At 42.9% G+C, this 14187-nt stretch overlaps 1 protein-coding gene across 1 annotated transcript in view; it reads right to left on the reverse strand.

The window, feature by feature from the left end:
• LOC138667606 (uncharacterized) overlaps positions 1–14187 on the reverse strand; it is a 116252-nt gene that overhangs the window by 65080 nt on the left and 36985 nt on the right. The window contains exon 6 of the mRNA XM_069755744.1: positions 4640–4694. Coding sequence (XP_069611845.1) covers positions 4640–4694 — 55 coding nt within the window. The remainder of the gene's footprint in view (positions 1–4639; positions 4695–14187) is intronic.

The raw sequence follows: 14187 nt of genomic DNA on the forward strand, positions 1-14187 counted from the left end.
CTGGACTGGTTCATATAAGCGGTCGCGTCCCGCTATTCACTGTGCGGAGATTACCATATAGTGCTGAGCACGTCGTTACAATTGCAGGAATATCTGTGTTAGTTCTGTTTGCTTTTCTGTTTACCATATTGTGCTAAGCACCTCGTTTCAATTGCAGGAATATCTGTGTTAGCTTTGTTTGATTTTCTGTTTTGTTTAAATACATCTTTTACTGCAGCTTTGCTCTCAGACTGGTTTTATCCCACGCTATCAGATTCCTTAGTACCTATATATTGTTACACCATCCCTGCCCTCCACCGGCATGAAAAAGTCTGCATTGTCATAGCACTCAGGCAATCTAACAGTAGAAAGGTGCACCTGACAAGAGACGCATGGACCAGTAGGCATGTCCAAAAAAAGTTACGTGTCCATTACGGCGCACTGGGTTAATGTGTTGGATGCATGGTCCACAGGGGACAGCCTACAAAGTCCGTCTGCAGTCCCTAATTCAAATTGTCCTCCGCTGACCACACCACTTCTGCCCTTGTACCCCTGGAACCAATTTTAAAGTGCCTACAGCCTAATTTTGTTATGTTAGGCCTACTAAGCCTGTGTGCGGTCCCTCCTTCCACTGGTCCTCCACTGACCTGACCACTGCTGCCCGTGTACCCCTGGAACCAATTTTAAAGTGCCTACAGCCAAATTTTGTTATGTTAGGCCTGCTACGCCTGTTTGTGGTCCCTCCTTCCAATACTCCTCCACTGACCACAGCACTGCTGCCCGTGTACCCCTGGAACCTATTTTTAATTGCATAGAGCATCCTTTTTTTAATAGTAGGCATACAAAGTCTGTCTGCGGTCCATAATTGAAATAGTCCTCCACTGACCAGACCAATGCTGCCTGTGTAACCCTGTAACCATTTTTAAACTGCATTGAGCCACATTTTTGGTTTAAGGCCTACTACTTGTGTCTGTCTGCGCCACTCAATACAGCTGTCCTCCTTTGAAGAAAGCTGAGCATCAATAGTCTGGTTTTCAGCCTCTAGGAATTTGAAAACTGCATTGGGGCTACTACTTCGGTAGGGCCTACTAACGGTGTCTGCCGCTCCAAGGTGTTCCCCAGGTTTCCTCGCCATTGCTTCAATCTTCTGACTCTTCTTAAGTAGTTGTTGAAAACTACACTGCATTAGGCCTACAAATTGGGTATGGGGTGTAGAGACGGTGTGTTCCACTCCAAGGTAGGGTTGAGCGAAACGGGTCGGCAATTTTCAGAAGTCGCCGACTTTTGGCAAAGTCGGGTTTCATGAAACCCGACCCGACCCCTGTGTGGGGTCGGCCATGAAGTCGGCGATCTTCTGAATCTGGAATCGGAATTCCGATACCGATTCCCGATATGTTTAAGATATCGGGAATTGGTATCGGAATTCAGATTTAAGTGTAAAATAAAGAATAAAAATAAAAAATATCGCTATACTCACCCTCAGTCGCGCCCTGGTACTAACCGGGAACCTTCCTTCCTTCGAATCAGCGCTTCCAGGACCTTGCGGTGACGTCGCGGTGACATCGCGGCTTGTGATTGGTCGCGCGACCGCCCATGTGACCGCTCGCGCGACGTCACCGAAGGTCCTGGAAGCGCTGATTCGAAGGAAGGAAGGCTGCCGGAAAGAAGCAGGGCGCGTCCGAGGGTGAGTATATTCCTATTAGGTATATACTCACCCTCAGACGCGCCCTGCTTCTTTCCGGCAGCCTTCCTTCCTTCGAATCAGCGCTTCCATGACCTTCGGTGACGTCGCGGTGACGTCACGGCTTCTGATTGGTCGCGCGAGCGGTCACATGGGCGGTCGCGCGACCAATCACAAGCCGCGACGTCACCGCAACGTCACCGCAAGGTCCTGGAAGCGCTGATTCGAAGGAAGGAAGGTTCCCGGTTAGTACCAGGGCGCGTCCGAGGGGATGAGTATAGCAATATTTTTTATTTTAATTCTTTATTTTACACTTAAATATGGATCGCAGGGCCTGAAGGAGAGTTTCCTCTCCTTCAGACCCTGGGAACCATTGGAAACCCAATACACTGCATTGGGTTTCGAGTTTCGGCCGAACCCGACCCCGACTTTTTTATAGGATCGGCCGATTTCACTCGACCCAACTTTTGAAAACATCGGGTTTTGTGAAACCTGACCCGATCCTATAAAAGTAAAAGTCGCTCAACACTACTCCAAGGTGTTCCCCAGGTTTCCTCGCCATTGCTTCAATCTTCTGACTCTCGTTTAGTAGTTGTCGAAAACTACACTGCATTAGGCCTACAAATTGGGTATGGGGTGTAGAGACGGTGTGTTCCACTCCAAGGTGTTCCCCAGGTTTCGTGTACATTGCTTCGATCTTCTGACTCTCGTTTAGTAGTTGTTGAAAATTACACTGCATTAGGCCTACAAATTAGGTATGGGGTGTAGAGACGGTGTGTTCCACTCCAAGGTGTTCTCCAGGTTGCCTCTCCATTGCTTCAATCTTTATGCTCGTCTTTAGTAGTTGTTGAAAACAACACTGCATTAGGCCTACTAGTTGGGTTGGGGACTTCTATCTGTGTCTGCCGCTCCTTGCTGTTCTCCTACAGTGAACAAAGCTGTGCCGCCGGATTACTACTGTTGCCAATTTTGAACTGCATTTAGAATACTTACTGATTTGGGCCTACTCTCTGTGTCAGCCTCTCATTCCAGTTGTCCTCCACTGAACAAAGCAATGCCCCCTGGTTAGTCCTGTTACTAATTTTGAACTGCATTTAGGCCACTTTATTCTTTGGGCCCATATCTGTTTCCCCCTCATCCTGCCCATTGCCCAGCCAGTGATAGACGAGTCTGCTGGTACATTGACCCATAACGCAACATTCCCCGTGCACGCTACACTGCAAGATTGTGACCCTGCTGAAAGTCAGGTCCCCCTTCCCGCATACCATACCACCTTACACGGGGACAAAGAGGAAGGTGCAGATGAAGGTGCAGGTTCCTTCATCAGGTGGGGGGAGGAATACTCGTTGGCGACGTCACTGGCACAGGGCCTCTCATAGTACGCAAAAGTGTTGCGCCCCCGCCGTGCAAACACACCGCTGTACTTTGAGGGGCCCTGTGCCAGTGCCAATGCCAACGAGTGGGCCCCCCCTGCTTGCTCAGGATCACAGCACTTGCAAAGTTGAAATACTTACCTCTCCCTGCTCCACTGCCGTGACGTGGTCCAGATTTACTGGGCCCACTAATTACTTGAACCAGCCCTACCCCCCACAACTTTAGCCAAATGACCCCCAATTTCAAATGCCTTACAATTATTATAAGCTAAATTACGATTGACAAGCTTCAGTAGCAAGAATGGATGTTTTTGCCAATACAATGGGCTCTGTACATGTTTTCCTGGCCTCTACACACTGCCGACTATGCTCCCCCATTGACTTGCATTGGGTTTCGTGTTTCGGTCGATCCCCGACTTTTCGCGATAATCTGCCGATTCCACTCGACTCAACTTTTGAGATAGTCGGGTTTCGCGAAACCCGGCTCGACTCTAAAAAGGTCAAGGTCGCTCAACTCTAGCCATGGACAGTGGATATACGCCATTTGTTTTTCAATTTTGCTGTACCCCTTTGCTGCAGACTTCATTGCTGTGAATTCCATACAATAAATACTCAACTTAAATATTGGTTATTTTAGAACGGGGTCTGAGGTTTGAAAATCACTTTGTAATGTACCTTTCACACTCAGGACCTCTTTGATGACAGCTAAAGGAGAAGTGCTTTCATATATAGTGTACATAGAGTACAGCTCTATGAAGTCTATGAAGTCATATGGTACTTTATTAATATAATTTGGAGAATTTGGAGAATACAGAGATGTTCCTATAGTCACTGTCAATGAGATCACTCCTGACAAACCTAAAGTGTTCGATTTTTTTCAGCCTAATGTTTTAGCTGACGCTAGAAATTGTTTGATTCTTCAGTGGCACCTCGATAGAAGAGGAAAAAACAACTTTTCGTAGTTTTCATCAATGTCAATGGAGTGCTTATGAACATTGGATTTTTCAGATGGAGAAACCCCTTCCCTTAGCCAATTTCTTCTATGTGTAAAGATTGGGGCACTGAAATGTGGTAACTAATGTGGGACCCCTTCTATTATAATTGCAGTGTTTGACATAATGTGCAGTATGTGCGCCAGATGTGCATACTGTACATTTACAAGATATTGCACTAAGGTACAGTAGATGATCAAAGAGTCAAAAATAGTACTTTGTGTATGGACACTAGAATAAGTGAATGTTTAAAGTCATTTTACATATTTAAAAGTAATTTTAGACCCAATCTTCTTTTTTTATTACTTTAATAATAAATCTCTATAAGGGCTGGATCCTAATTTTTCCAATATAAAGTTCTATACTCCTTCATCAAGCTACACGGCCTAATTAAAAACTGCAACATGAATATACAGTAGCTACCCCTAGAGACAGTTTAGCAAAATAGCAGCTTTTTTTGGCAGTAGGTACCTTACCTATCCGCATTGTACGGCTGAGGTCCCAGTGAATTTTATCATTAAATGATTTATATGCAGTGCATTTAGAAAAAAATTATTCTATAGGGAGTGGACCAATGGCGTTATGAGAAGGATATATACAAACATTTAGTTTACCTTGACTTTTAATAGTCTTCTAACTTTCACCGTATCCATATCACGGTCTTCTAATCTTTAATAAAATGTATAGATGAAAATATAAAAATAACACAAAATAGCAAATGGAGACCATATTCCACATTCTTATAAATACAATATACAAATCACAGCAGGATTTAACATCTCAAACTATCTATATGTCCAAAGACAAGTCCAGCAAAACCTTTACATGGCCAGTCCGTCCCTTCCTAATTTCCTGAAGTGCAGGGAAATTTAAAATTTATTGCAAAATTCTCCCATACCACTGGGGGTTTCGAAAGTGGTAGGGTGGTTTCACATTTGCGTTTTTTTTTTGTAAAAAACGGAAAAAAAACGCATGCGTTTTTTCCCCTATACTTAACATTAAAAACGCATGCGTTTTTTGCATGCGTTTTGATGCATTTTTTCAACGCATGCGTTTTTTATCTGCATGCGTTTTGTTACAGAAATGCAACATGTAGTAATTTTAGCGGCGTTTAGCGGCGTTTTTTTGCCGCAAAAAAACGCATGCATTTTTTCGCGGTAAAGAAACGTATTGATGTCTATGTAAATGCATGCGTTTTTAAGCACATGCGTTTGCATGCGTTTTTATAGAAAAACACAAGAATACACACTTATAAGCCATCCCCCAACCCTAACCCTAAAACACAAACTTTAACACAAACTGTAACACAAACTCTAACACAAACTCTAACACAAACTCTAACACAAACTGTAACACAAACTGTAACCCTAACACAAACCCTAACCCTAACACACAAACTGTAACACAAACTGTAACACAAACTGTAACACAAACTGTAACACAAACTGTAACACAAACTCTAACACAAGCTGTAACACAAACTCTAACCCTAACCCTAACCCTAGGGATCCCAACCCTAACCCTAACACAAACCCTAGGGATCCTAACCCTAACACAAACCCTAACCCTAACCCTAGGGATCCTAACCCTAACCCTAACACAAACCCTAACCCTAACCCTAAAACACAAACTCTAACACAAACTGTAACACCAACTCTAACACAAACTATAACACAAACTGTAACACAAACTCTAACCCTAACCCTAGGGATCCTAACCCTAACCCTAACACAAACCCTAACCCTAGGGATCCTAACCCTAACCCTAACACAAACCCTAACCCTAACCCTAACCCTAGGGATCCTAACCCTAACCCTAACACAAACCCTAACCCTAAGCCTAACCCTAAAACACAAACTGTAACACAAACTGTAACACAAACTCTAACACAAACTCTAACACAAACCCTAACCCTAGGGATCCTAACCCTAACCCTAACACAAACCCTAACCCTAACCCTAGGGATCCTAACCCTAACACAAACCCTAACCCTAAGCCTAACCCTAAAACACAAACTGTAACACAAACTGTAACACAAACTGTAACACAAACTCTAACACAAACTGTAACACCAACTCTAACACAAACTATAACACAAACTCTAACGCTAACCCTAATCCTAGGGATCCTAACCCTAACACAAACCCTAACCCTAACCCTAGGGATCATAACCCTAACCCTAACACAAACCCTAATCCTAACCCTAGGGATCCTAACCCTAACACAAACCCTAACCCCAACCCTAAAACACAAACTGTAACACAAACTGTAACGCAAACTGTAACACAAACTCTAACACAAACCCTAACCCTAACCCTAGGGATCCTAACCCTAACCCTAACACAAACCCTAACCCTAACCCTAGGGATCCTAACCCTAATACAAACCCTAACGCTAACCCTAAAACACAAACTGTAACACAAACTGTAACACAAACTCTAACACAAACTCTAACACAAACTCTAACACAAACTCTAACCCTAACCCTAGGGATCCTAACCCTAACACAAACCCTAACCCTAAAACACAAACTGTAACACAAACTGTAACACAAACTGTAACACAAACTGTAACACAAACTGTAACACAAACTCTAACACAAACCCTAACCCTAACCCAAACTGTAACCCTAACCCTATCCCTAACCCTAACCCTAACACAAACCCTAACCCTAAGCCTAACCCTAAAATACAAACTGTAACACAAACTGTAACACAAACTCTAACACAAACCCTAACCCTAACCCTAGGGATCCTAACCCTAACCCTAACACAAACCCTAACCCTAACCCTAGGGATCCTAACCCTAACCCTAACACAAACCCTAACCCTAAGCCTAACCCTAAAACACAAACTGTAACACAAACTGTAACACAAACTGTAACACAAACTCTAACACAAACTCTAACACAAACTCTAACACAAACTCTAACAAAAACCCTAACCCTTACCCTAACCCTAGGGATCCTAACCCTAACACAAACCCTAACCCTAACCCTAAAACACAAACTGTAACACAAACTGTAACACAAACTCTAACACAAACTCTAACACAAACTCTAACACAAACTCTAACCGTAACCCTAACCCTAGGGATCCTAACCCTAACACAAACCCTAACCCTAAAACACAAACTGTAACACAAACTGTAACACAAACTGTAACACAAACTCTAACACAAACTCTAACACAAACTCTAAAACAAACCCTAACCCTAACCCTAGGGATCCTAATCCTAACCCTAACACAAACCCTAACCCTAAGCCCAACCCTAAAACACAAACTGTAACACAAACTGTAACGCAAACTGTAACACAAACTCTAACACAAACCCTAACCCTAACCCTAGGGATCCTAACCCTAACCCTAACACAAACCCTAACCCTAACCCTAGGGATCCTAACCCTAACCCTAACACAAACCCTAACCCTAAGCCTAACCCTAAAACACAAACTGTAACACAAACTGTAACACAAACTGTAACACAAACTGTAACACAAACTCTAACACAAACTCTAACACAAACTCTAACAAAAACCCTAACCCTTACCCTAACCCTAGGGATCCTAACCCTAACACAAACCCTAACCCTAACCCTAAAACACAAACTGTAACACAAACTGTAACACAAACTCTAACACAAACTCTAACACAAACTCTAACCGTAAACCTAACCCTAGGGATCCTAACCCTAACACAAACCCTAACCCTAAAACACAAACTGTAACACAAACTGTAACACAAACTGTAACACAAACTCTAACACAAACTCTAACACAAACTCTAACACAAACCCTAACCCTAACCCTAGGGATCCTATCCCTAACCCTAACACAAACCCTAACCCTAACCCTAGGGATCCTAACCCTAACACAAACCCTAACCCTAAAACACAAACTGTAACACAAACTGTAACACAAACTGTAACACAAACTCTAACACAAACCCTAACCCTAACCCAAACTGTAACCTTAACCCTATCCCTAACCCTAACCCTAACACAAACCCTAACCCTAAGCCTAACCCTAAAATACAAACTGTAACACAAACTGTAACACAAACTCTAACACAAACCCTAACCCTAACCCTAGGGATCCTAACCCTAACCCTAACACAAACCCTAACCCTAAACCTAGGGATCCTAACCCTAACCCTAACACAAACCCTAACCCTAAGCCTAACCCTAAAACACAAACTGTAACACAAACTGTAACACAAACTGTAACACAAACTCTAACACAAACTCTAACACAAACTCTAACACAAACTCTAACAAAAACCCTAACCCTTACCCTAACCCTAGGGATCCTAACCCTAACACAAACCCTAACCCTAACCCTAAAACACAAACTGTAACACAAACTGTAACACAAACTCTAACACAAACTCTAACACAAACTCTAACACAAACTCTAACCGTAACCCTAACCCTAGGGATCCTAACCCTAACACAAACCCTAACCCTAAAACACAAACTGTAACACAAACTGTAACACAAACTGTAACACAAACTCTAACACAAACTCTAAAACAAACCCTAACCCTAACCCTAGGGATCCTAATCCTAACCCTAACACAAACCCTAACCCTAACCCTAGGGATCCTAACCCTAACCCTAACACAAACCCTAACCCTAAGCCTAACCCTAAAACACAAACTGTAACACAAACTTTAACACAAACTCTAACACAAACTCTAACACAAACCCTAACCCTAACCATAGGGATCCTAACCCTAACCCTAACAAAAATCTTAACCCTAACCCGAAAACACAAACTATAACACAAACTCTGACACAAACTGTAACACAAACTATAACACAAACTCTAACACAAACTCTAACACAAACTCTAACCCTAACCCTAGGGATCCTAACCCTAACACAAACCCTAACACAAACCCTAACCCTAACCCTAACCCTAAAACACAAACTGTAACACAAACTGTAACACAGACTGTAACACAAACTGTAACACAAACTCTAACACAAACCCTAACCCTAGGGATCATAACTCTAACACAAACCCTAACCCTAGGGATCCTAACCCTAACCCTAACACAAACCCTAACCCTAAGCCTAACCCTAAAACACAAACTGTAACACAAACTGTAACACAAACTCTAACACAAACCCTAACACAAACCCTAACCCTAACCCTAACCCTAGGGATCCTAACCCTAACCCTAACACAAACCCTAACCCTAACCCTAGGGATCCTAACCCTAACCCTAACACAAACCCTAACCCTAAGCCTAACCCTAAAACACAAACTGTAACACAAACTGTAACACAAACTGTAACACAAGCTCTAACACAAACCCTAACCCTAACCCTAGGGATCCTAACCCTAACCCTAACACAAACCCTAACCCTAACCCTAAAACACAAACTCTAACACAAACCCCAACCCTAACCCAAACTGTAACCCTAACCCTAGCCCTAACCCTAACCCTAGGGTTAGGGTTAGGAACCCTAGGGTTAGGGTTAGGGTTACGGTTAGAGGTAGGGTTTGTGTTAGGGTTAGGATCCTTAGGGTTAGTTTGTGTTTTAGGGTTAGGGTTAGAGTTTGTGTTAGGGTTAGGGTTAGGGTTTGTGTTAGGGTTAGGGTTAGGATCCCTAGGGTTAGGGTTAGGATTAGAGTTTGTGTTAGGGTTAGGATCCCTAGGGTTAGGGTTAGGGTTAGGGTTAGGGTTAGAGTTTGTGTTAGGGTTAGGGTTAGGATCCCTACGGTTAGGGTTAGGATTTGTGTTAGAGTTAGGGTTTGGATCCCTAGGGTTAGGGTTAGGGTTTGTGTTAGGGTTAGGATCCCTAGGTTTAGGGTTAGTGTTAGGGTTAGAGTTTGTGATAGGGTTAAGGTTAGGATCCCTAGGGCTACTAGGGATCCTAACCCTAACCCTAACCCTAAGTATTTATGTTTATAGTGGGTTTTCTAGTTGATTTTGATGATTGGCAGCTGTCACACACTTCTCATCATGCGTTTCAAAAACGCAAACGCAGGGAAAATCGCGTCGAAACGCGTCAAAACGCATGCGCTTTAAAAACGCTGCGTTTAAACGCGTTTAAACGCGTTTTTGCACCAAATGCGTTTGCGTTAAAAACGCTGCGTTTTAAAACGCAAGTGTGAAACCAGCCGTACATACTATGATTATCTATACTCAACTGACCAATCCAGACAAAGCTTTTCAGTGTTTTTTTACCACTCCCTGTAGGAATAGTGTAGCTTAGAAAAAATCAAATTCCCGAAAGCCACCATACTATTATGGCGCAGTGATAAACCTGGCTCATATGCCAATACATAAGGGTACCAGCTGTACTATATAGCTGATTTCATGCTATAAAGGCTAGGATCTAAGGTAGTTCTGATGGTGGCCATTTCACAAGTTAGATGCTCCAGGAAATCTGTCACCAGGCTTTGCTACCTAATCTACGGACAGCATAATGTGCAGGCAGAAACCCTGACACCAGCTAGGTATTACTTACTGGCTGCTTAGAGTAATTTTTATTAAATCATTGTTTTATTAGCAGGACATTATCACCAGGGGACAGGTAGTCCAATCGCACCCCAACCACTTATTGGCAGCTTTTTGCCTATGCATAGTGTACATAGAAAGCTGCCAATCAGTGGTGTGAGCCGGGCTATACGGCGCTCACAATTCAAAGAACTGCAACACCCAATAAAATAAGTGATATATTGCTAGAATCTGGGCCCTGGACCCAACGTTACGCTGCTCTAAGATGGAGTAGCAAAAACCTTGTGACAAATTCCCTTTTATGATGAAATGATGGCTGTTGCTTCTTAGTGGTTAGAAAGAATGAGACTGAGTGGTGTCAAATGAGTTTCCAATAATTTGTCATGGCAGTCAGGGTCCGGTGCAAAAGTATAAAAACATAAACTGTTAAAAATATTGTAAACTCTGTAATAACATAACCCAAACATTGACAGAATTGCAAAATATACATATGTTGTGTACTACAAAATAGTTCCATTTTAAAATGCAACTTATCCTGAAAAAAAAAAAAAAAAGCTCTCATATGTGTATGAATATTTAAAATGCAGAGGTAGATAACAAAAATAGAGTGTCATTAACCCCTACCCACTGTGAATGATTTTTTTTATTTTTCACTTCTTTATTCCGGACCTGTTTTCTAAGAGACACAAATGTTTTCATTCTGCTGACATAGCCACACGAGGGGTGATTTTTATGAGCCATGTTGTAGTTTTGATGGACTCCATCACTTTACCACATAGGTTCTGATTTATTAAGGCTGGCATTTCATGCTCCAGTCTTAATGAGGGTTACACAGGAATAAGACTTGCCTAATTTGTTAAGAGGCACATGCCTTCTATTGAATTAGGTTCATCTTAATACTTGTAAGTGCCTTGCCAGATATGTTACTGCAGGCAAAGAGAGGCAACTACTAATGAAGTTGTGGGTCGGCTGTTGCCACAACCGGCGTGCCTCAGGTACTCCTCAACTCTGCCATTTTGGTGGTTCTGGCCAAATCTGTCATGAAAACTTAAACTCTTTAATGAAATCTGTTATAAAAACTGTGTTGCTTGAAAATTTTCTAACATTTGAGGATGTTTTATGCCAGGATGTCAATTCCTCCTGCTGCTGGGCAGATTTCCAGGGACCACAGTGCTTTGGCCGCCCGTCCCGTTTTGCCAACTGTCAGCCCTTTAAAGGTACTCTGTCACCTGAATTTGGCGGGACCAGTTTTCAGTCATATGGGCGGAGTTTTCGGGTGTTTGATTCACCCTTTCCTTACCCACTGGCTGCATGCTGGCCGCAATATTGGATTGAAGTTCATTCTATGTCCTCCGTAGTACACGCCTATGTCATGTGTATACAGCAATCTTGGTGTTTCCTATGTGATGTATACAGAGGTCTCGTTGTCTCCTATGTAATATTCACACAACAGGCTCCATGTGATGTGTACAGCAGTATTGGTGTCTCCGATGTGATGTATATACAGCAGTTTCAGTGTCTCCTACATTATGTATACACAGCAGTTTCAGTGTCTCCTACATTATGTATACACATAACCAAGAGAAATGGTCCGCAAGGACCAAGGAAAAATGACCAAAAAGTCAATATACATAGATATAGAAAATCTTTATTAGTATTAAGACAATAAAATGTGAAACAACAAAGAAACAGGTGGGAGAGAGTACCGCATGGTGTGCACATCTGCCTCACCGATGCGTGAACCACCACCGGCACCAGGGAAGGGGAGCATCTGCATATAAATATAAACCAGCAACAGCAAGGGATCACATTACACTCTCTGTCTATCTTAAGCACTGCTTGGCATTATTACATACATGAGCCATTTGTGGCTGCGGTAGTCTCCAGCTCCCTTGCTGTTGCTGGTTTATATTTATATGCAGATGCTCCCCTTCCCTGGTGCCGGGTGCCTGTGGTGGTTCACGCATCGGTGAGGCAGATGTGCACACCATGCAGTACTCTCTCCCACCTGTTTCTTTGTTGTTTCACATTTTATTGTCTTAATACGAATAAAGATTTTCTATATCTATGTATATTGACTTTTTGGTCATTTTTCCTTGGTCCTTGCGGACCATTTCTCTTGGTTATGATGTATAGCGACTAGTCTCGTTACAGTTCCCCTTTTGGGGCTCAGCATATAGTTAGTTTTGTCACCTTGCATATTTTATTATATATATGATTATATAATGCTGAGGTCTGTCGTGCTCGTGGTTTACTATTATGTTTAGACAGCAGTCTCGGTGTCTCCTATTTGATGTATATTCAGAAATTTTGGAGTCTCCTATGTGAAGCATATAGAGTAGTCTCAGTTTATCCTATGTGATGCTGTGATTCATATACAGCAGTCTCAGTGTTTCCTATGTGATGAATACTACAGACCACCCACTATTTGAGTTCTATAAAAGTTATGTGAGCAGTGACGAATTTTCCACTTTGAGGAGACCTGCAGTGTAATATGTATCTGTTTGGAACTTACTGCTGTGAGCAATTTTATCTAAACTCTGAGATCACAACCTGTGTATCTAAGCACTTAAATTTTACTGTCAGCAAATATTACTGACAGCTGGTTTCAAGCCAATAAAAAGAAGCGATCATTTGATGGGGTCCGGGATGGGCTGGGGGACAGAGGGGCACATGCCCCCCACCCCCGGGTCAGACTCCAAGCAGCTGTTGAGGGTGGCCTAGCCATCTACTGCTTTAGAGAACGCGGAGGACAATGTATCTATAACTGTGTACATGTATTGGCCTGGACAGCTCATCACAGCACAGCAGACACTAGCAGGCACGATCTTCTGCCTGCAGTAGAGAGGCTTCAGACGCTTAGAAGTACGGGAGGCCAAAGATTGTTTCATCCTTGTAAGGTCCAGTTTTTTTATATCCGTCGCAATGCATCATATTTTGAATAAAATGGATCCGGCGACTGATGCCACCGGATCCATTTTTTTCTCATAGACTTGTATTAGCGACAGATAGCGACGGATGGCCTCACGTTTCATCCGTCGTTCGCTGGATCCGACGAAAATTTTTGTCCGGCGGCTGGAGACAATGGATAAAGTAAAGTTTTTTGTCTCCGTCAAAAAAAAACTGACAGCGTCGGATCCGTCGCCATCCGTCGTTTGCTAGAATGGAAGCCTATGGGCGCCAGATCCATCAAATGATGGAATACGGTGACTGAGCATGCTCTGCTTTTTTTGGATCCAATAAGCCAGCCCCATCAGTCCGATCCATCAAAAAAACAATCCGTCGCCTCAGTTTTTCACATTCTGCCACTGATCCGTCGATCCATCGAGCCAACGGATTGTGACTGACGGCAAAAAACTGATGTGTGAAAGGGGCCTAAGTCTGGATTCCAGATAGTGGAGGCAGACAATTTATGCTTTTTGTAGAGTAAGGAGCTGGCAGGAGGCTGCTCACCTCCTGACAAGTTAATTATCCGGATACTAAATCTTATCTGTGGCATGTCTGCTTAGGATCACTTCTCTTATTTACCCATCACACCTCTCATTTTCCCCCTCACATCTTTCAGTTTCCCCTCACATCTCTCATTTTCTCCCTCACACCACTCATTTTCCCCCTCACTCCTCTTATTTCCCCCTCACTCCTCTCATTCCCCCTCACTCCTCTCATTCCCCCCTAACACTTGTCATTTCGAC

This window comes from Ranitomeya imitator, chromosome 2 (assembly GCF_032444005.1).
Source record: "Ranitomeya imitator isolate aRanImi1 chromosome 2, aRanImi1.pri, whole genome shotgun sequence".
NCBI lineage: Eukaryota > Metazoa > Chordata > Amphibia > Anura > Dendrobatidae > Ranitomeya > Ranitomeya imitator.